At 45.5% G+C, this 24,147-nt stretch overlaps 1 protein-coding gene across 7 annotated transcripts in view; it reads left to right on the forward strand.

Moving 5' to 3' along the window:
* FRMD4A (FERM domain containing 4A) overlaps nt 1–24,147 on the forward strand; it is a 364,661-nt gene that overhangs the window by 246,884 nt on the left and 93,630 nt on the right. For all 7 annotated transcript variants that reach the window (XM_027639749.1, XM_027639748.1, XM_027639750.1 and 4 more), the window contains one exon: nt 18,528–18,622. In XM_027639749.1, the coding sequence (XP_027495550.1) occupies nt 18,528–18,622 (95 nt within the window). The remainder of the gene's footprint in view (nt 1–18,527; nt 18,623–24,147) is intronic.

Below are 24,147 nucleotides of genomic sequence, written 5' to 3' on the forward strand. Positions count from 1 at the left end.
GGGGAGAAAGAAGCACAATTCTAAACCTGCCCTGGGAGAAAGCTTCAGTCTCTGTCTCAGCTTTGAAGCTATCTTGGTAGAGGGTCAAACCAGATGCTTGGAGGTAGAGTCAGCAAGACATACCAACTCTGGAAGGTTTTTTATCTTTGGGAGAATTGGTTAATAGTATAGATTTTGGTTTAGTGATTTATCCCTATTTTTGGAGAGGAGTTTCCCCTCCTCTTTGCTACCTGTCTTCAGCATTCCCATTAGCAGAACAAGAATAATCCCTCCTGTGCAAGCAGATAGCAGGCTAGCACTGCACCCTGGTCCCCATCACATCTACCTTCTGGAGTAGCCATCACCTTAATAAAATGAGGCAGTAGTACAGGCATCCCCTCATCCTCACATGGGCACAAGTACATTTGGGGCCACTGGGATAAAATGGCTGCCAAGCTAGCTCATTGCTGGGTGTATAACCCTGTGGTTACAGTGGAGGATGGAGGAATAAAGGGGGGTTGGAGCAGAAGGTGCAGCAGTGAGTAGATGTGACCTGACGAGATCATGAACAGGCCAGCAACTTTCAGCTCATCCCGACCCTCCTGGCTTGGCAGCCCAGACAGTGTTGGAGACTCTAGCTTGTCAGAGTGGATCTTGTAATGTCTCTTAAGTTATACCTGTCTCCTGGAAAAGGAGAGGACTAAAGAGATTTGCCTTTGCCCTCTTTAAGAGTAAAATAAACCAGCCAGGCCATTTACACTTCATTTACCCTTCTTGCTTTGAAGTCAAGAGGAACATTTCATGCACAGAGTTGTTCTGACCCACACAGCAATGTGGGCAGGATCATTTGCTCGTGCTTCCCCAGTCCCTCTGATGTTTATTTAGGAAGACCCTCCCAACACCCGTGCATCAGTCCCATGTCACAGCCAGGCCATTGCAAGGAACAAGCCTCCAGCTGCTGAGCAGCTCAAAGTCAAAAAGATTGAGGGTTTGACTGTGGCACTGGGATTATCCTGGTTACCTGAAAGACTGGGGTTTGGATTAATTTTCTTCAGTCTTTTGAGGATGTTTCAGCAGTGGATGCCTAGTTAGAATCCCTTTCCACTTAAACTCTGTGATTACTCCTTCTTCACCCCTATCACTAGTGGGCAGGGGATGAACAAGCCTGTTTTGTGATGTTCAATTCTTCTAAACCTTATCTTCTCATTTGATTTTTACTGTCTTCTGAGCAATCAGAGTTAATATGCACTAGTGTGCTTTAAAGAGGAGGAAGCACTATCCATGCCCCTGACCTGGCCCATCTCATGGGGACTGGACACTCACTTCTGATGGTTTCTCACAATGCTGTTTCCCTCCACTCTTCTCACAGGCAGAGACAAACTGGGACCACAGGCAGCAGCTGGGATAACCCTCAAGCCCCAGTGACTCCACTGTCTTTTCTCCTTGCACCCACATCCCTTTCACAGGCCTCCTGATACTCCTTGAGCAACCAAACCTCCATCTGCATTCTCCAGCATGACTTGGTGTCCAGGTATATTGAGAGCAGAGAGTGAGATCTGACCCTGGCAGGACACAATCTATTCCTGAAGATGGGGACCCCAGAGCCAAATGTTTCCAGAAATCAGAGTGGTCATTTTTATATGTATCCAGGATTCTCTCAAGTTATTCAGTAAATGTCACTGAGCTACAGAGATGCTGATGGTCAGGCATACTCGGTATGATTCAGAGCTTGTCACAAGCACTTTGCACAGCTCTAGCTCTTGGGCTTTTGCGAGTGGTTTTAAAGCAGTCTGTTCCCCGAGAAAGACTATGGAGGCAGAGAGCATGAATTATTATTTGTTTTCACTGTGTGGACAGTTGATCAGTGACAGATGTTTCTAATTGCATTAAGCAAGTGGAAATAATGAGAATTAGATAGCAGATTCTCCAGGAATTTACATTTAGATTGAGTTACAATTTGCTATTAAAAAAGCAAATTCAATGTAGACACATTGGTTCTGCAGCAGAAATGGGAGAAGATTATTTTTAATTATTATTTGATTACTTAAAAATGAGCTGTGTTACTGTACTTAAAAATATTTGACTCAAGGGGATGACTTAATATGTGTGCTTTATGTCTCCCAAAAAATATATGGAACGATGAAATTGTTCATCAACAAACATCTCTTCGACCTCCCCATTAACAGTCATATTGAAAGGCAAATGAAAAACAGAGGCTGCCACAACCCCACCTCACAGTGCCTGTGCAAAATTTGGCCAGTGTCGAGATGGCGGTGATCGGATCAGGCTCACCCAAACCGTCTGCATCCCTGACAAATTGAATTAAGTTGCACTGATGGAAGACAAGCTGCATCCCCCTTTGGACACCACGGTCTGCTGGGCTTGGCCAGAGTTTCAGGTTGATTATCTCTGTGCCCTGTGTTGCGTGTAGCTGATGCAAAGTCAGCCAGGGCCGAGCAGAGGTGGGTGCCCAGGCTGGGGCAGGGTGGGGGTACGAGCAGGGCTTCAGCACACAGGGAGCAGCAGCATCTGCTGCCTCCAAATGACACATATCTGACAGTTATCTCCCAGCCCATGCCAAGAGGAAATGAGCTGTGATTCAAACTGCTGGAGGTCTTCCTTTTGGGACCCTCTCACAGCTTTTTTTTTTATTTTATTTTATCTCCTAGATTTCAAGTTCAGCTTCAGACACAGAGATGTGTGAGTCCCCTGTCAGCAGAGAAGGGATTTATGTGCAGTGCAGATTATTGTATGTCTCTGTATAGCACAGAATCCAAGCTATAATATTTTTTTAACCAACTAGCTGGCTCAGCTTTTTATTTTTTTTTCCCTTTTGCCTAATGAGAGCCTTATCCAGAACTCCTTGAAGTCAGAGTCTGTCTATCAGCTTCAGTAGGCTTTGGATCAGATTTCACATCACTGATTCATTATTAATTACACATCTGGGACTCCCTTTTCAAAGAGTTCATTGTTAAATAAATTCACTTTTAGACATTACAGACTTGGAATTCTTGTGCATTTAATAAAAGTCTGGCAAGCCAGCAAAGAGCCATAGGCCAGCTTCTCTTCTGGTATTGATGGATGAATCTCCACTGAGCAACAGTGGTTTACGCTATAAGGATATAACATATCTCTGCTCTCATATAACCACTTTCTGCCTGAGACTAAGTCTGTGTTTGAGACTTTTGCCTTTTCTGGGATTTCTCCTTGCTTTTTCGTAACTTTTCCTGCCATCAGGAGTTCCTTTGTGGGTTCAGACATTGCAGGGTGAAACATATTTGCCATTCAGTTTCTTTTCTCTCCAAAGAGATACTGGTGTCTTTTTCCCCAGACAAACTGTGGTCACATCTTCAGAGTTTCCTGGGAGAGCAGACAGGCAGATGAATGTTTTCCTGATGCCTGTGGGAAGTGGAATGGAACACTGTCTTTCTAAAGATATAGGGTCTTTTCTCGTAGTCCTCAATAATCTAGTTTAAGTCCAGCCATTAAGACACTGAAGTGACCAAGGAGGTGGTCTTTGTGCTTCCAGCAGCAGCATCTGCCAGCAACATGACTGATCTCGGGCTGGCCAAGCTTATGAGACTTTGGCTCTGCCACTGGGAACAGCCTCTCTGATACCCCTGCTTCCACTTCTCCTGTAGGATCTGCTACTGCCCATCTTTCACATTGGGTTTAATGAAAGCAGGAACAGATACAGTGATTTGGTCACTTCAATCACACTTTGCAGTGAGGAGATGTCTGGGTGAGACACAGAAAGAGACTTTCTGGACGCTGCAAGGAGGTTCAGCTTTTCCTTAGGGAAGAGGAAGGGTTCCAGCATCCCTCAAGGGTAGGCAGTCACTATCCTGTCCACAATGGAAGCATGGTCACAGCACCAGCTGTGGTGGAGGACATTGGTCCCTGGATCTGCTCAGAGAGAGGTGCTTGGGTTGGTGGCACTGGGGACGAGTCCTTATGCAAGGAGAGCGTGTTAGCTGCAGTGTAGGGTTTGGATTGACATCACACCAAGCCATCTTCCAGTTCCTGGCAGTGCTGAGGAAACTTCTAGATATTCTGAGGGACAACAAGCTCTGCTGCCCTTGGGTTATAGCTGATTGTGCATGTTGGTAGCATATGTCAGACCCCCAGACTCCAGCTGGCTCAGCCCATGCCTAGCAGCTCCCATGCCATTGCATGGAACACTTGACATTACCCCATCCATTGGCCAAGGATTGCTCCTTTACAGAAATCAGGCTGCCTTTGTTTGCTTTCTACCCCTCCTGCTTAGAAAAATTTCCTCAATTCTTCATAAAGTCTCCAAGCTTCTCCTTTTATGGTTCATTACATTTATTGGCTAATTCTGCTATCGCCCCAGTACATGGGTCATCACTCGCATTTGTATGCATTTACATTTTCCAATTATTTTCTTAGTAGCTGTTTATCACTAACAGTATCCACCCTACCTGAGTTCTCTCTTAATCACTCCATCTTATTTGCACAAAAAAGATTTTTTTGTTTTTATTTTTTTAATAAAAGACACTCACTATCTCATCCGGTCATTCATTTCACCCTCCTCCTTTTTAATGGGACTGGGTTTATTACCAGCACTTCTTTTTACAAATATCAGGGGAAATAAGCCTTTCTTTTCCTCCCATTAATTCCTATGGTGACCAAGTATTATTTTGCTTTCTTTTCTTTCAAACTGTGGCCAATTATCATTTCTCTCCATTGCCTCCTCCTTTATTTATGGGATTTACAGTGTGACAATGGTGAGACAAGAGTCAGGAAACGAAGCACACCATCCTTGACCACTTCCCATTCACCTTCAAGGTGCCTACAAAGGTGTTAAAATGGAGTTGTGAGGAGGTGGGGGGGAGTGGTAGGATCCATTTGGGCTCCAGACTGGTCCTGATGTGCACCAGGATGATCCATGTGCTCCAGCCACACTGAGTTTTAGCATTCCCTGTGTTAGTTCAGTAGGTGTCACAGGAGAAATAACTAAACATCTAGAAGTGGAGGCAGGACTTCACTGTGCCCAAGGCTTGTCCACTGCACCCTGATCTGCTCCTTGAAGTGTCCTGTCCCTGTCCTGCTGTTGACATGGACCATGTGGTGCCTGCTGTGACTGACAGAGGGGACCAGACCACGGGATGCAGGCAGCCTCCTTGCTGGACATGGAAACCTTTGCTTCTTAGGCACCCACACAGTTTGTTGGCTTCATATATAGGCTCTGAATGTATAGACTCAGTAGGGAAGACTGCAGACAGTGCTTAATATGAGTAGCTGAAGGCAGGGGAAGTTTCTGTCCTTCTGTAGATGCCAAGTTGTTGACTTTTCCCATTCCCCGTGAAACAACCACTGATTTATCACAAGCCTAATCCTGGGTTATATTCCACACCTGCTGACTCAAGAAGCAAAGTCTCCCTTGGGGTGCTCACCCAGAGGGAGGGATTCTCTGTCTTACAGGACAAGGTGTGTTAGATTCTGCCCCATGGCCCAGCAGAGTCAGAGGCTGGGCCCAGCCAGCACTCTGGTGAACTTGGGGACCACACTGAGGCAGAGGAGATTAGAGGTCAGACTAGCAGGGAGGACATAAGTGGGGTAGCACTGATTTCCTGTGCCTTGAGAGCTGGACCTACACAATGCATCACACTCTTACCTGACTTCAAGGTTAAAGCATTTCCCTTAGGTATCCCATTTCTTGCTTTCCCTGACCACTCAAGTCCCCCATAGCATCTGAGCTTTGCCACCAGGCATTGAGCAGTGTAGCCCATATCTGGCAAATGAGGCTGAGTCTCTCTCTTCTGACCTTCCCAGGGGAAGAACTGTCTGTCTCATGTGTAGTATTTTCTTAGCATGCTTTATATTTGAGTGTGTTAAGCCAGAAGGTTCAAAACACTGTGGTACGTTCTTAATATAGCAGCTGCATATGTACAGATAATTAAACTGATGAGAGGATCCAGGAAGACCAAAACGCTTCAACTCCAAGTTCTTTAGGGGAGGGAAATCTAATATTGCTGTATGTATGGAGAACTTACTGGTAGAGTCAGCTCTCTTGACTGCATCCCTAAGTATGGATAAAAGCAAATGCACAAAAGCCTCTGCACCTGTTATGCTTCTGCAGGCATTCACCTTTCCCAGCGCCTCAGCACATGAGGATGAAGCTCTTGTTAAGTTTAATTCGTTCCCCTGTACTCACAAATGGTGTGTAGGATAAAACAGGATGAGCTAATTCTATGCATCAGACCTAGCACTATTGTTCATTTTATTTACTTTTATTAACGTTAGATTTGCTTAAATCACAATTCATAAGTTAGTCATGTAGATTTTGCACAAAGCTTTTTTTAATAAATTATTCTAATGTGTTTAGAAAATGTGCTACAAAAATAAGCATTCACTTAGCTTATTAAATATTTTCAGCGATGAAGTGACTTTGAGTGAGGATAGAAATAAACATCCTTATTCAGGAGAGATTTTTAAAAAGCAAACAGAACATAAGAATGCAGCTAAGCTAGTACGTCTTGGGAAATTATTTTTCCTTTTCCACATCAGCAATAAGATATCAAGAGCATTTCCAAACATCAATTTCTGTAGGCTGGATGAACTGAGATGGACATTTCTACAGTTGATTTGAAACTGGATGAACTAGAGCGCTGCAGAGGTTTACAGTCGAAAAGATAAATGGATTGTGTGAGCTATCCAATTTCATTATGTGCCCTAGCCAAACTCTTTCTTTAATGTTTTATAGAATTATGATCAAATATTTCAAAATAAAAATGCTGACCTCTGTATAAATTGTTGTTGACCTTGCCAGGGTGGCTTTAATACTTTACAAAAATACCAACAATCTCTCAGTGACATAAAACTTCAACAGATACTACCAAATCAAAATATATATAGAAGGCAGCTGGTTATTCACACTGGCCGAGCGCTTATCAAACCCCATTGTTGGCTGAGTGTGAAATGGATTCCTGCCCGGAAAGCTGGCTCTGAAGCTCACTTTGTGTTCAAAGTTTGATTTGCCACACGTGATACAATCAGATGATTTAAAACACAATTGACTTTCTTGAAGCAGTTGGCTGTTCTGTTCCAAAATTCAAAAATACAGATCTCCAGAAACCAAAAGGCAAGTACATATGAAGACCCAAAATACTTTAAGCCAAACATTTGCAATAGAGATTATCTGAATAAATTTGTCACGTTGGAAGCACTTTCTTAAAGTAGGCCACCTCACTTCCAACCCTGCTTGCTGCACAGAATGCAGAATGCCATTTCTGTGTCTTCTTTCCTTTGCATTAAGTCAAGGGTTAGAACCAAAGCCCTGTACACAAACCCTCTTAACTCCCCAACATGTGCAGTTTGCATCTTGAGCTGCTTCAGTTTGTATTAATTTAGCACCAATCTCCAGTTGGAGAGCTCCATCTAATCTGACCTCTGTATCCATCACTGCTGCTTGTTACGCGCAAAGGAAGGTGAAAAATCCTCTGCAGCTCCCAGTTCTGTGATAAAACCATGAGATATGCTTAGTCTCACTAATATCTTTGCTTGCTTAAATTGATTACAGATAATGGCAGTGAAATTCATCTCCGTTGCAGGGGCATCTTCCACACGTTAAATACCTTTGTGTTGAAAAATGAGACTTATTTGATTCTTTGCAAGGATGAGGGAAAGAAGGCAGTTGCCTGGCTACCCAGGCTTCTTTCAGACCACTTCTTTCAGGGCTGTAGGAGCATCATACACTATGGCCCTGCTCAGGTTACTGATGCTGACAAAGCCAGTGCTGCTAAACCATAGAGATCCAAGTGCCAAATGCACCCAGTTCCAGTGATCTGGAGATCAGGTGAACTGGGAGATGCTTAAGCCACTGTGACCTTGAAAATCATGTTTTGCTGTGAAGCACAGATGCTTCTGTCTACTGCTTATATGAAACTGATGGTCTTCAACCAGGGCCAAGTCCTCCTGCGTGTGGGCATCTTCCTTCTTCTCCATTGATCTATCATCCATAACTTTCTCATCTATACATACAAATCTCCTATAGGTTTCATGCAGAAGGAGATGGGAAGCTACCAAATAGATCATTAATAGGTTCAAGCCATTGAGAATGATTTGAAGGGCTAGTGAATCAATGGTTTGAACATATTAATGATCCATCATAGCTGTGAATGGGTTTTTTTCTGCTCTAAGGGAACTGAATTTGCTTGAAAGCTGCTTGTTTGGGTCCACATAAATGGGTACTTTTTTTGGTAGGAGTTTTTCTGAGCTAGTGCCTCACAAGTTTTCTCTAAATTCCCCAAAAACTAAAAAAATCTCGGTTAAAACTCTCAAATTTGGGATGTATTTTCATTAAAACCATATTAGTCTATGGAATGCGGCTCCTGACAATACTATAAAACTTCTTATGGAGTTCAGAGGAGCCTCCTGAAAACACAGTACTTGGTGGAGTAAATACATAGTGAAGCAAGAAGCCAGCCAGGCTTGCCTTCAGGAGTGTCTTGTAAAGAACAAACCAGATCTGGTTTTGTGTTAGGTTTGGGGTGAAACACAAAGAAAGATAACAGAGGAAGGATCTGTTTCCTCCAGCCATCTAAACCCAAATATAGAAAGTTTAAATAAAGAATAATAAAAAGTTGCATGCACAAATTGACTCAGGGCAACTTTTTGACTTGCTTCAGCGATGTTTTCATGGCTGATTAGGTGAGCCGGCGGTGGCCTTGGCAGTGCTACAAAAGCAATTTTTACATCAGTCAGCATAAGGAATTCCACACTTTCCATCAAATTCCTCCAAAAAAGATGCCTGCTTGCCTTTCCCATCTGGGTTTGCTTCTGTGGTTGGCCAGATCTTCTCAGTCGGTTCATGCTCCTGTCCACAGTTCAGTTGGAAAGAACTCAAGGGTGGCTTGAGTCCTCTTATGAGGTTACTCTGCATGATCTCCTTTACTACCCAGAAAAATAATCCAGGGGGCAATGTCAGGATTTTGACCACTTGCCACCTGTTGGAAATCTTCTGCAGAAGGGACTCTGTGCCTGCACAGATCAGCACTATGGCATACAGGACGTACACTGGGAAACAGTGAACCTGGCACAGATGCTCCATGAACAGGATGTGCATCCAGCCAGCACATCCAGACTGCAGAGCACAGAGATGCAGACTCTTGGGGGATCCCAGGAAGAAACAGTTTACAGTGTACTGCTCCTGCTGGCACCCCATGTAGTCAGGGCAGACCAGGACATCAGTTTGAATGCCAGGCACAGCATCCTTGCTCTCTCCCCAACCCTCCAGGAAACAGACTCTCATGGGGGATGTAGTGCTCTAAGCCACCAAATCTGCTTGTGCTTCAGGTCTACGAACAAAAAAATACATGATCAGAGCCAGGACCAGCACCAAAACTCAGCTCATCCTTCTCCCATCCTCAGCACATCATACAGCTCTTTCAGCTGTATGTGGGGATGTCAGCTGCTCCCAGCAGAGACAGAGAAGAGACGGAGCAAGCAGAGGACTGAGGAAGGGAAGAGGGAAATGCTGAGGCTTTTGTCATTCATGAGCTCCATGACCACGGAGCAGATTTCCTGTCCCAGTACCAGTAGCAGCTGGCTGGTCTCTTTGGATCCAGTCACCTGAAAATTCTGTTGGAGTCACAGGATGATACAGATGACAACAGAGAGGAATGGGGTCATTGGGCATCATCTGAATGGGGAAGGAGTGCAGCTGCCTCTGCGTCAGGCAAGAAGGGGAGGAGGGATGCTGGAGACCCAAAAGTGTCTTTTTCATCCCACCAACTGCTTCCCATTTTGGCTTTGACATGAATTTGCCATGCAGGCTTGGCTGTCTCATACTCTCTGCTTTCTCTGACTGCAAAATTATTTAAGCAGATCCACATTGCTAATATGTAGGGGAATTAGAGAGTGTCAGCAATGGCTTCTGACTTAAGACATGAAGTGTCAGGTATAAGCTGAACCCAGAAATGCAGCTATCTGTGAATATTTCTGAGGCATCTTGTCAGTAGGGTGTTTCTAATCCTTTTACCAAGCAAATTCTTTTAAAAACTGGGGAATTTTTTTGTCTGTTTCTCTCTGACCCTAATAAATCTTAATTCCCACAACTTGCGGGTGTTGACTTTCCAAGAAAAACGTCAGTGGCACTCTGTCACCACCCTCCACGTTCCCGAGGCGGCTGCTAGAGGCAAGTTGTCTCATTTTCTTATGTAAATGAAGAAAAGAGATTTTTAGAGCCCACCACTGACTCTGGGAAGGAGGTGCTGCCTGTGCCAGCACGAGCAGTGCTCCCACCGCCAGTTCCCGACACTGATCGAGTTCAGCTGTCCCGTGATAAAAAAAAAGGCGCTTCCTCTCCAGGCATTTTGCATTTCCATGAATAATTTTTCACCCAACTACATCCCAGCCTGCTTTGATTATGTGGACTCCATATATTGACATAGTAGTGCAGAGTTGAGGAACAGATCTATCCCACAAGGGGAATTGCAACCCCTAAACCCCCAGGCCTTCAGCCTGAGCGGTTTTGTTCAATGTTATTGTGCTGTATTCAGATGAGGTGATGGCTGAAAGGGCCATTATTTGGTATTTACATGGCATTACATGGAGCAACTTCAGATTTTTTTGTTCTTCAGAGTGTGTGAAATGGGTTAAACAACGGGATGACAGAGCTGTTGGCAGAGCCAATTTGACAAGAGGAGAACTGTGTGTGAGTGACAGTTCGATGGCCCCCGGATGAGAGAATTCCATGTTTCATGCATGAGGAAGAAGGGGCAGGAAGGAGTTACAGTCCATGACTATCATGGTCCAGTCCACTGCCTAACACATAGGGTTATGAGAGTGCTGCTGGCTTTCAGCAGATAAGGCTACTGGCCACTGAGTAACAATGGGAATACAAAGGGTCTGTATTGGCACCTTTACTGCCCTTATCACCGTGGTGTTGGAGGATAGGGTTGTGGCTGGTTTTAGTACATGATGTAATTCATTAGGGGCACATGGAGTTTGCCCCATTATCAAATGCTAATAGTCAGTGGAGGGGAAGGATTGTGCATGAATCACCATTTTGCACTTTTATTTCCTCCTGATTACACTGCCCAAGGCTGGAGACGAGCGAGGGCTGCTGCTGGCTGATGAAGAAGCCTTGTACCCTGTCTGGTAGGGCACAGCCAAGGGACAAATTGGTCTTCATTTGTGCAAACCGTTCCTTTTCCACCTCTCCTCTCCTGCTGATGAACTGGCCACAGTGCCCACATCCCCCAGCCTACACTGCAACTCATGCCACCAAAGAGGCATTTTTAAAACATCCAGCCTTTGACTGTCCAGCAAAATTTGACCAAATCAGTGTGACTCGAGAGGCTAGTTTGAACTAAACACACTTCACAGTCTGTCCTGCAGAAACCAAACCTCCTCGGGCAATCACTGGACAGCACCTGCTGCGTCTGTGCTCATAAATAAAATAGGTTGGGGTTTGCTGGCTGGGCTGAAAACCATGTGGCACAGCCCAGCTTGTGTTCTTAGGAATAAACCTTTCCAATGTGACCAACCTTGGGACTGGGTCTGGGCTGGGCTATGCCCTGATGGTTTTGACTTGGAAGGTACCAACAGGCCAGCCTCCACCAGCACATGCTCACAGCTAAATACCAGTTTGAGTCCTGAGTCCTGTGCCTGACCACATCTGGGTTGTAGCACAACCTCAGTGCAGGCTGAGCACCAGTCCTGCAGACAGCCTTTAGCACTGCAGCACTTGGCGTGGCAGTGTCTCATCTCTCTCTGTATTCTCCTGATTTGTCTCCCTGTAAGTCCCTCCAGCAAGCAGACAGTGGATGGTAGAGGCACCACTCAGTGTGAGCCGGGTACCTGGTTCCCACAGCTCGACGTGTGTCCGTGCTGGATGGCTGCGGGCGGCACACGCCTGTCCATATGTTGAAACTATGCATTTCCCAGGAACCTTCTGCCACAGAGAATTAGGGAAAAGCTATGACGTGGGGGAGGGGGAATAGATGGGCTTGTTTGACAGTTAATAAAACAATGAAATATACTTTGTGTGTGCCTGAGCTTCTAGGGACGTACCAGCAGCCGCTAATACCATGTCATCTGTTTTTTATTCATGGCACTGCTGGACTGTGGGTAGATGATCTCTCTCTATAACTCACTCATTTCTAGGTTTAATGAGAAGCTGTCACAGAGAAACATGCTTCTCTGCCAAAAGTGGGCAGTCTGTCTTTCCACTGGGGAAACACATGATTCCAGAGTTCTTTGGGCTGCTCAAATCCCAGTAACATTGTCTTTTAATTATATTGAATATTTAATACTAGAATGCTTGTGTTTCTGCTGTATTTTCCAATATGACTGACAGAAAAAGTCCATTCTGTCTCTGTCAGACAGAGAGGTGCTCGATCACTCTGATCATCTTCGTGGCCCTCCTCTTCACCTGCTCCAACAGGTTCATGTCTTTCCTGTACTGAGGGCTTCAGAGCTGGATGCAGTACTACAGGTGAGGTCTCACCAGAGCAGAGGAGAGGGGCAGAATCACTTCCCTTGACCTGTTGGCCATGATTCTTATGATGCAGCCCAGCACATGGTTGGCTTTCTGGGCTGCAAGTGCACATTGCTGAATCATGCCCAGCTTTTCATCCACCAGTATCCCCAAGTCCTTCTCCACCAAGTTGCTTTTAATCCCTTCATTCCGCAGCCTGTATTGATACCAAGGGTTTCCCTCACTCAGGTGTAGGATCTTACACTTGACCCTGTTGAACCTTATGAGATTCCCATGGGCCCACTTCTCAAGCTTATCCAAGTCCCTCTGGATGACATCCCTTCCCTCCAGTGTGTCAACTGTACCACTCAGCTTGTTGTCAAACTTCCCCCAGGCTTTAAGAGATTCTCCTCAGCAGCTCTCTTCCTCCTCCTCCCATCCTGTGGCCAAAACATAATGTATCAGTATTATCACTAAACCTGTGTGACAATGACTGTGACTGGTATTAGGAGGCACCAAAATGGGTTTTGCATGTCACCTTGTGTAGCAAATCCTTGCTGTGCATCACCTGCATCTCACTTCCTCCTTTTCCTCTCTCCAGCACCGGGGAGGTCTTCCATGAGCAGATCCCAGTCTGCTTCCCCAGTGGGTACATCAGCCCATGTTAGTGGGCTCATACTAATAAGAACTCATCCAATAAATGCATCAAAGAGCTGTGAAAGTCAGGGGGGTTTGTCATTGAATCAGCAGGAATCATCCCTCATGCAGCCTCTCAGACACTCTCAGGTTTGTCCTTCCCCTCCCTGGCTTGCGCTCTGTGCTCTGCTGTTATTCAGGGAAGTTGCCATCATGTCTAATTGGGAAGAGACACCTATAGTGAGTACACCTTTATATAGTGTCTCTGTGCAGAAATGACTGGAGTGCATGGAAGAGAGACTCATCCCCTGTGGTTAATTTGCCAGTGCTGTGAGTGGTCCTTAAAATAGAGCTAAGGAGATACAGATGGAGCTTGGGCATTGTGTGCACTGAAGTTTTCCTGGTGTGGTTCTCTATAACACAAGTTGTACCTTGCAGTGTAGGGTGTGGAGGGTACTCTTTAAGCTATGGGGAAATGCAGGGAGACAAGCCTGGGAGAGTCAGCCAGTTGTGATCTCATATGGACCTTCTTGCACTGACTTTGGTGCCTTTTCATAATCTTTCTTGGCATGTTCAAGTTACAGAGCTGCTACTGAGGTTCAGCTCTTTCCCTGCCACCTCCTGACACCACTAATAAAGCTCTCCCTTTCCTCTAAGTCATTATTTGAACAAACTTTGGCTGCTTTTGGGGGAGGGAGAGAGAGAATGAGTTCACTGCTTCAAGCCTGCAGGATCTGGAGTTGCAGAGGGGCCTGACCATATGCTCACTATGCTCTTTGCTGCTGAGGCCTTATGGATCCAGGACATAAGGCAGCATTTCAGGCATGGCCCAGGGAGCAGGGAAGGGTGTCTGGGTCGTTCTGCTATTAAGGAGGCAGCCCCTAATGAGTCCACCTCTGCTCTCCTGACTCTCCAAGAGGGAAGGGAGAAACCTCAGCATGTCCCCAAGTCAGGGTTGATTTCACAAAAGAGTTGTACCACTCTACAGAGGATCAGGAATCCACTGGACAGTGTTTTGGTGCCATCATGCCTGGCAAGTGGATCCAGTGACCCGTTGTTGAGGTATTAAGTTTTGCGGAAGGTGTCATGGTTTCAAATCCAGAAAGTTCAATCTGCAAAGTGTTGCTCATTCCGGGCTGGAGTAGGAGCTAGGGAGTACAGATAGGGGCCCAGAGCCATGAAAGCACTTGTCTCGCTGCCATGCAGAGAAGCCTCAGGGACAGGGTTTGGCTAATGAATGGCTGGTGTTTGTGCCAGAAACTCCACTATACAGCTCACCAGGAGCAGGCTCTTCTCCCCCAGGGCCAAAGCTCCATTGTGCTGGGACCACAACCAGGTCCCTGCTGTTTTCTCTAGTAACAATAACAGTTGATTTACAGTGCACTGTTCTTCACAGGCCTCTCTGCAAAGAGAGTCCTGTAGTGGGAGAGAGCAGTGGGGCATTCCCTGGCTGAATAACGCTGTTCTGTCAAACCCACCCCACAAGCAAAGCATGATCATCTCTCACCACTCCAGCTGAAGGATTTCTGCTGGTGTTCCCCATCCCAAGCTCAGGCCATCCAGCTGCAGCTCTTGACATGCTCCACAGTGCACGTTTTGTGATAGAGGTTACATGGAGGATTCCAGGAAGGTATGGGTAGGAAGGAGATGAAGAGTAGCAGATGCAGAGGGGTCTCCACGACTACCTGGACAGCTCACAGGGCACTACAGTCCAGCTCTGCATCACTGAGGACACAGTTCAGTTTCTAGGCTGAATGCCACCTGTTACTCTAAGTTATTCCTGTGGGATGCACAAGCTATCTTGCTGACCAGCCAGCTGTATTGAATGCAGAAGGTCCTGGTCCCACTTTCTATTGACTTCCCTGCTCTGAGAGACCAGGTCCCCATTTTCTTCGATGTGTCTGTGACGGAAGTTTTATTAATGCAAAACGAATATCCCTCCAGAAAATGAAGTCCAGAAATTAATAATGAATTAAAACAACTTGCCACGGGCATTGCTAATGAGCTCTTTGTCGGCACAGCTCACATGAAAGGAGGTCATTGCTCAGCCGTTCCCATCGCGAATGGCAAGAAGATTAACCGTTAACATCGAGCACGAGGGGCTCTCCTGGGAAATCGGGACAGGCTGCTGCTCAGCTTGTGCCCAGTTGGGTTTTCCTGCCTTATCCCTGCTGTGCAAGTTTGTCTTGAGGAGTATTTACTACCTGTAGAAGACACCTTTTCCTTCTCTCCCCTCCAAAGACTCAGGTTGCCTGTCTGTGTTGGGAGGACACACGAGTCATCCCAAGGGAAAGGACAATAACCTTGCAGAGCTTAAGGGTAGAGAGGAAAGTAATCTCGAAGGGGACTAGCAGGGCTTAACTTCACTGCTTCATAAGCCTCTTCAGGGACTCTGGCCCAGTAACTAACTTGGCACTGCTCCAGTGCTGGGTCTGCATCTATTGTTCTTTCCCCTTATCTTGCAAGGCAAAGGGTTATCTTGCCTTATCTGCTACCACAGGCTTTGGAGGAGGCCCCACAGCAAGGGCACTGGAAATAGCGCCTCTGCCAAGCCCCAGGGGCAGGAGTGGGGCTGTGCTGGGAGAGTAGCATTCACTACTGGTCATTAGAGAAGAGAAAGCTGTCACACCAAGCTGACCATCTCTCCATGGCTTTTTCATCATCCAGGTCTCACTCAGCAGAAATAAGGAAGCAGCACATTGTATTTACCTGTCTTATCTGGGAAGGGTGGCTGAAGGCAGGTACCTTTGGGTACTGCTCACCACTGGACAGCTGGGGCTGGATGCAGCAAGGGATGCTGGGCATCACTTCTCCATGAGGTGGCTGAACAGCAGAAGGGGATTTTACCCCTTGACAGTTTCCCCTCTGGCATTGCTGGGTGACTGGAGCAGAGGGACCCATCACTCCCCCATGTCCACAGGAAGCCTGTTACACATCAGCTTTTTATTGTTCTGTTCTGCTTTTTTGTGAAATATGAAAGCTCAGCCTATTCCTTCCAAGTGCTCAAGCCAGGCTTGGGAAAATGCTATTATGTTTGAGGCATGCTGTTTCACCACCCTTCTCCACCTCTGCCCTCTCAGGTGGGACACTGATGGCTCACTGCCTTGCTTGGCAGCACAATTGCTCGTTTATCAAATAACTGAGTCATCCCAGAGCACTGGGTGCCAGGCAGTGACAGACATGCAGCACTGTGCCTGCAATGCCCTCAGACATGGACTCACCTCCACCAACTACCCCCACTTTGGCCTTGGCCATGGAGGAGTCAGACCTGCCATGCATTCCCACCCATCCTCTTGTGGTAGTGCTGGCTTGGGAAGAAATCCCTTTCTGGTGCAGAGAGAATTTGGCCCAACCAGGAGAGAAAGTAGCAGGGAGACTTGGACAGGAGTGGGGGAAAAGCACAGCTTCAAACTACACACTGACAGGCTCAAACCCCTCTTCCTCTCTATCCTTTATATGTTTTTGCATGTTTGTCTGTTGTTAAGCTGAAAACTCATTCTACACCCCACAGTAACCTGCCACCTGCACTGAGCCTTTGTATCTCTGAATCCACCTGGCAGTCTTACCATCCTCTTTGTCACAGTATTTTTGTATATCATAAGTCAAACTGTAGTTTGTTCTTCTAATGGTCTGGCAAAGAGAAGTTCATCTTACAGGAGACAGGGGTGCTGCAAATATCCCTCTCACCCAGCACAGTGCCAGGAGAGAAGTATCTGAGGAGTCTCCAGAAAGTCTGGTGTAGCTGGTGTGCTCTTTGATTGGGTCCCTGAAGGGACTTAAGGGGACAGGGGATCTGACCATGACATCATGCCTGGTCTGCTCATCTCTGAGCACTGTGTGGGAGCTGATTCAGGAGTGAAAGTCAATGCAGCTGGCAGTAAAGTCATAGCAGAGACTCCAACAGTTGTGCCTGAGAAGTCTGACTTGGGAATTCAAATTAGGCTGGTTGCATCCCACCTATTTGTTATCTGCCAGCCTGTTCCTCCTACACAGCAACTTCTTTTGTATTCAGAGGCTTCTTTAAGCCAGTGTTGCATTTAGGCACAGCTGTTGCTTCTTTCTTTGCTGGAATGACCTAGAGACCCCCTGTGCATTGGGTGCCCCAAAGGGGCAGTTCAGACATTGCTGTAACTGCACTAGAACAGAGCAGGGAGATGGGTGGGTGCAGAGTGGTGTAACACTCATATGAATGCCAGGGAAGTACACAGGGAAAGTCTCAGCTATGTCAGATACTGTGATAGTGCTGGGTTTAGAGACATTTCCAGAGGTTGAGAGTCTTATGAGTCTGTTCGGTCATTAAAGTACAAATCAGGGCTTTTTCAATACAAGCTGTGTTTGTGTTTACAGTACAGGGCAGTCGATTAGGACAGTAGGGTTACCAGGTCCTCGACACTCATTTTCTGCACAGCATCATCATTTCACCTCCATTTAACAACAGGTTCATGTCTGGGGTAACTGACTCAGCTGCCTGGCAGACTGGTTGGGTCAGTCAAGCCTGCAGACAGTTTTATTATCCCTGAGGCTTGCAGCACAGAGATTTGTAGACCAAATCCTTATAAGCAGTCACCAGGGAACATTGTTGGGACCTCTGACTCCAGCTGTGCCAGTGCTGCTGTAACCATTGCAGCTCTGGGATCTGGGGCTATTGCAGGCAGCAGCCACCTGGATCCTTTGAACCCCTGTTTCCGACCAGTGACACTCAGGACAAGAGCTGTGTTATGGCCAAGGCTTCAGAAGTCTGGTCAGAAAGACAGGAGCTCACCAGAGCTGGGGAAAATTCATAGAGGCAGAAGGACACATTGGAGTTAAAAGACAAATAAGATTTTGCAGAAAAGGTAGTAATGCACCATCCTCTGTTTCTCTGAGCTTGGCTTTTATGCTCTTAACAAATGGCATTTTGAACATGTGTGCTACTTTCCTGTCTTTCTTTCCAAGTGCCTAAATTTGAGGATATATCCTTATCTCTATATGACAAGCAATAGTGAATGGGAAACTATTTTGTTCTATCATTTACTTCTCATTTGGTCCTGTCACATCCTATCTTTTGGCACTATGTATTTTGTTAGTGTTATGAGCATATATCCATGCTGTGTGTGAGAGAGTGGGTGTCTGAAATGTGTTTGCAAAGGTCCTTGATAAAAAGCTTTAACAACTAAAATTATCAAGAGAGGCAGGAGGGAGCTGGTCCTGGTAGATTCGAGCACTGGCAGGCAGCAAGTCATCTGTCTGCAGGAACATTAAGCACTGAATAGGTCAGAATTGCCAGGTTTTTATTATTTACCTGGGAGGGAAACTACTGCTCATTTCAAGGGGCTAATGTTCCTTGCAGATTTACCTTGAACACCAGAGAGAACATATAAGCAACAGCTGTGGAGTGTCTTCAAGGATAGTGTTTTCCTCCAGAAGCACAGTGCAGTTCTATCCAAGTTCTCCTCATTAATCACTTTCTTTCATTCTTGTTTTCCAGCCAAAGCTTTTGGCCAAGGAGTTGCTTGACTTGGTGGCATCTCATTTCAACCTGAAGGAGAAGGAGTACTTTGGAATTGCATTCACAGATGAAACGTAAGTGTGAGAAATCAAAGACGTAAGAGGCAACTCTTAGATATCAGAAAATCTTGTTGGGTTTGTCCTAAGAAAAACAACCATCGTAGAAACACTGTGCAACCCAAGGTCCTAAACCAAGGTCTAGGAGGGCATGGACCTCACATCACAGTCTGTCCTGTACTGCCCCTTCCTCAGAGGGCTAGAGGCCTCTCATGGCAAGTTAAGTATGGCTGGAGGTGAACTGAGGCAGTAACAATCCCTTCCTAACGCCACGTTCAAAGAGTTGGAGTCATTTGCCACTGTTAAAAGGTTACCTTAAGCTCTCATGGATCTAAGATCCACTCACTAGTTCAAAATCATTACCAGATTGGTGGTTCAATCAGTGTTAATCAGTTTATTCACTAAGGCAGGCTTAAAAGTGGTGCTATATTATTTCAAGGAAAGGAAAAAAAGAAACTCAACCTCACAAAATTACTCTACTATTTCTGATGTTTTAGATCCCAGATTCGAGTTTCTTAAAAATAAAAAGAAAGAAGGAAGTGTGAGAAAGGAAGGGATTGCCAAATTTAGCATGAATTAAAAGCATTTTCAAGTATAAAATTTCCATCATGGAAAGGATTTGACCTCACCAGGAATCATACAACGGCCTTATGGCTGAACTAAACCAAAGGATGGGACACTGACACTGCAGTCACCTCAGTGTTGGTTGTTTGCCTAGAACAACAGTTCCCAGAGTCCTCAGATTACCACAAAATTGGAGGGTTTGTCTCAAGACAGGCCGCATCTACCCCTTGATTAAACGGCAAGAATAAAATTAGCACTGGAGAAGCATTAAGGTCTGCCAAAGTCTGTGATTAGTCCTAGGCTGCGACCCCTCAGTGCTACTGCACAATCCCTGCTACATTTTTCCAGCTGTCTGTTTTCTCTCAGGATTTACACTGTCCTTTGCATATGGACTATGTCTTGTATGCACATCCACCTACTCCACCTCAGTGTGCAATGGGTTTTCTCTTTGTACATGAATCAGGAAGATTCATATTCAGGAAGTATCATTTTAAAAACCCGAGATTTTCAAGCCAGTGCTGTGCCTCCAGAACAGCTGAGTCAGCAGTATTGCTGTCGTGAGCCAGTTCCGCTCTCCTGCTGAAGTAGCAGGGAGATGTAAATCATCTGCTGGAATAATGATTCAGGATCGGGTAATCAGAGGCTGCTGTTTAATTACACAAACATATCCTCATTCATCTCAGCAGTAAGCACCCCTCTAAAGTCAATTCCTTTGGCAAGTGCCTGCCTTGGACAGCCTGAGGCCATCTCAGGACACAGCTCCCAGGATGGAGGAACACTCAACATCAAGCGCGTGCAGACACAGTACCCAAATCCCAGAATCCATCCCAACTCACTGACATGAGCAACTCAGCCCTGTAGGAGATCTCCAACCCAACACAAATTAATGAAACTGATCCTCCAAGGAGAAACAGCAGGAGGCACTGAGCATTTATACAGCAGGAGGAGGAAATTGCTCTTACCACAGTCTTATTCTGTGTTGGAGAGAGCACGTAACTCAGTGGGTGCTGCCTGAGGGGTGCAGGAAAACCACCAGAGAAGCCAAAGCACACTATGAGGTGAAAATGTTCCCTTAACAGTCCTAACGGCACAGGTGAGAAACAAGACACATGTCAGAGTGTAACCAGGGAGCAGCTGAGCAAGCCCCAGCTCTCAGTTGAGCTGTGAGGGCACAGGGCTCCCCTGGGAGTGCAAGGGAAGCTAATGAGGAGGCATCAACTAGAGAGAGCCCAGGCTTCACTGGGGCCTCCAGGTTTAACTCCAAATGGTGTGAGCAAAGACCTGAGTTAGCGATGGGAGGAAGTGCAAGTAACTGATAGAGGCTGTTGAGGTAGAGCTTGAAGATACACAATGGATGCAGAAGGATGTGCTCTGCCCTGGCAGGATTTCAAAGGGTTAGGTGATGGCATCCACTCTCTTGGTCACCTTCAGACCTGTGGTCAAGACAAAGCAGGGTGCATTTTAGGAGATCCTTATCCAGCCCACAGGAAAGTTTTGGGGACACCCTCATTAAATCAAGGAAATGCAACTCAGAAACCAGCCAGTAAGTCGAAGCTGATCTGAAGCTGGTCTGCATACCTTCTTCTGTCGCACTGCGACTCTGACATTTGCACTGAGGCTTCTTCAGTGCTGTGAAAATAACCTTGACAAAAGTATTTCTTCTTCAGTTGTAAAATGCTTTGAATAGAGCTGTCACAAACAGCAATTGTTTTATTTGACTGAACATAGAAAAAAGAATATACCTGGGGCCTTGGACAGGGTCTTGGAAATAGATGTTCCATGCCAACTTGAGAAAATGAACTGGCCTGTCTGTACCACAGATCTTAACCTGCAATGTGAAATGGAAATATAAAAAATCCCCTTTCTCCAAAAAGTAGTAAAAACAGTCCCCTAATTTGTATTTGCAGGGCACCTAACACAGCCCTTTAGCTGATACAGACCAGCCATGTGAAAAGAAACTCTTTAATTCTGTGACACAGACCCTCAAGGACTTCCTTCTCTTCACTCTCCACTGAATTTCCATGTGCCTTACTTGAAGGGAACTCATAACCAGCTAAAACAGAACAAGCCTGGTTCATAAATGTAGTCTGGGGTTGGCTAAATTGCAAGTTTAGAAAGAAGAAAAGCCACTAAAGTATTAAATCAATTCTTCTATTTAAGTGTAAAAGCTCTATGAGAGTAATTTATTTAGAAATTATTTGTACTGGGGATTTCCATTCATTAGTTGTGCTCTATCATGACAACCTTAGAAGAAAATCAATAGGAACAACCTTTGCGTTGGCAACTTAATAGTTTCTTGTGATAATATAGGGCCATTACTGCATTCAGCGTGACTAAAATTAGATTGTCAGACTATTATGGAGGGGGGAATAACGCCTTCTATTTTAATGATCATAGGAACGCTTTATGGTGAGCCATTAACTGCGGGAGAGCACAGGTCAAAAGGGTGTCCCTGTACAGCACGTGGGGCCAAGCTTCACAGGAAGCCAGAAGAGCAATATGCAGGTTGATTAAAATTGAAAAGGAATGGGGAAAGGGCTTTTTTTTTAGTTCAGCTGGTTATGAATCTCCGCTAAGTGCCCTTTCCCTTGGCATCAGCTCCTCCAGCATTCACTGAGAGCAAGTGGTCAGAATTACCCTTCTGTTCACTGCAGACTCCCCGTCTGGGCCCTGGGCAGGTTTTCCACATCCTTTACTTGTCCTTAGATGTGAGTCACGTGCTCCACGGAGAGTTATCAACTTTTGCATCCCACAGCTCCCTCTCTCCATGGGTCCAATCAAAAGCTGACTCAAACCCTTTTGCTCCCTCACCAGAGAACCTGCAGAACAGCTTCTTCAGCTGATTAATACATATGATAAAAACTGCAAAGCACTGAGACCCTCAATATTTATGTTACATGTATCTAGAGATTGTACTAACACAATAAGGCAATGATAGAGGATGCTTTTGCTCAGCACAGGACCTTATGGCCAAGGGGATGGCTAAGGGGCAGCAGGGTACCACCCTTCCCTGGAATACTCTCTCATCCCTGGGAACTGGGAGGAAGCCTATTTCCACCTTCCAGCCATGTGGCAGAGCCAAAATGAGGGAGCAGGTGTCCCACATCCTGGTTGAACAGCTGGTCCACTGGAGGGTGCAGCATTCAGAGTAACACCCTGCTCTGGCACTGGACCAGTTCCTTTATCACCGAGTCCACTCTTTTCCAAAATTTGTACAGTTAAACTCATATAGCTCCTTGAGCTTCTCAGCCTCTTCAAAAGTATTTCTTAATTGAAAAAATCTGTGAGCTTAAAGGGTATTTTGTTTCTGTCACGACTGATGAAACCGTAAAATAGTTTATATGGTTCCTATTATGTGAATTGATCTTTCTCAGTGTCCACTCAATTCAACATGAGTTTGACACTGAAGGGGTGTGAGTTGGTTTATTGGTCTAAATACCTTTATAACACAAATCAATGTGGATCCACTTTTCAGAAAACTGGACACTAACCAGTAAAACTCTATAAACAGAACCACCTGGAGGCAAAGTACTCATTGATGTACCACACTTTACTGATAAAAGAAAACAGAACTATTGCACACAATTGACAATATGGACCCTGGGCACCAAAATCCATACTCAGTCTGTAAACTGAATGGACCCAGTTTCTTTTCCTAAAAGCAATTATGTGGTTGTTGTTGACACACCAGTTTAACTGCCAACATGAGTACAGCCAACAGATGAAAATGATCTGGCTTCCAATATTCCACCTCCCTGCAGGTCCCTCAAAACTGTTTACACCATTATTTGTGAATACACTGATACAAAACACCCAAACGAACAAATCAATGGTGATAATGAAACAAAAGGTACTTTGTGTCTCTAAATTGAACCATGAAGGAAATCCAGCTAGACTTAGGCACGTATGAATGGGATCCCAGTGCAAGCTGCCTAAATCGGACCATGAAAACCATCAGGATTGCTACATGCCTAGGGTTATATGCCCATACTTTTCTCTGTCTTACATGGGATTGTGCTCCATGAATAGTTCTGCTGACGACAGGAGGACAGCTTCCAGAGCCAAGAGTTTTGCGGTGTAACGGCATCAGAGTTTGGCTCCCCAATAGACCACATTCACAGGCAGATGCCAGTGACTATTCACTGCTGCTCTCTACATGCCACACATGCATACTTGAGAACAAGGAGTTAGGTGACAGCATGCAGTCCAGAAGCCCTCAGCGATGAAAGATTGTAAGTAGTAATTGAGTACAGTGAGCAGTTAGCTCCTGGCAGGGATTTAAGTGACCTTCCTCCTCTGAAGGAGCTTTGGATTTAAGCTCCATGCAGATGAGAGTAATGAAACTCTTCAGCCTAAAAACTCAGTGGCAATTAAATGTGTTATTCAGTGCACACAACCGTGTACGTGTGGGACATAAATGTGTAACCTGGTATGCACACGTCTATGCAGGTAGTCATTTTGTACTGATTATATCAACCAGCTTCTCCAGTTAAAACAGAGTGAGAAAGAAAAGTCTTTTCAAAATAAGAAATACCTTGAAATGATTTATTGTGCTGTGCACCATGGCTTCTCAACCCTTCCTTGTGCACGTTAGGCAAAGCCAGACATTGCTGTTGAATAAACATAGAGGTAGACAGTAAGTCCATTGTCAACAACTCTGCCTGGGTGGGAACTGGTGTGTAACACCATCAGCTGCTGGTGGCTGCTACTTTGGTGATACAAATGGAACTGGACAGGTTCAGGATAGGATGTCAGGCTTTGTGTGGCTTTTCCTTGCTCTGACAGTGCTTTGTACTGTGGCCTATGTGGTTAAATGCTCAGGTTGTCCTTTGGCTAGGAATGGGTGAGCATGGCTAGTTTCAATCCTCATCTGTACTTCACAGCTAATTTCAGCCTTCCTGACTCATGTTAAAAGAAACATAATAGCACTTCAGGACAAGAAGAATAGGGAAAAGGACAGATTTCAAGAAGGGGGGATG

Source organism: Corapipo altera, unplaced genomic scaffold, assembly GCF_003945725.1.
Source record: "Corapipo altera isolate COAL_440 unplaced genomic scaffold, ASM394572v1 1b, whole genome shotgun sequence".
NCBI classification, from domain to species: Eukaryota; Metazoa; Chordata; class Aves; order Passeriformes; family Pipridae; genus Corapipo; species Corapipo altera.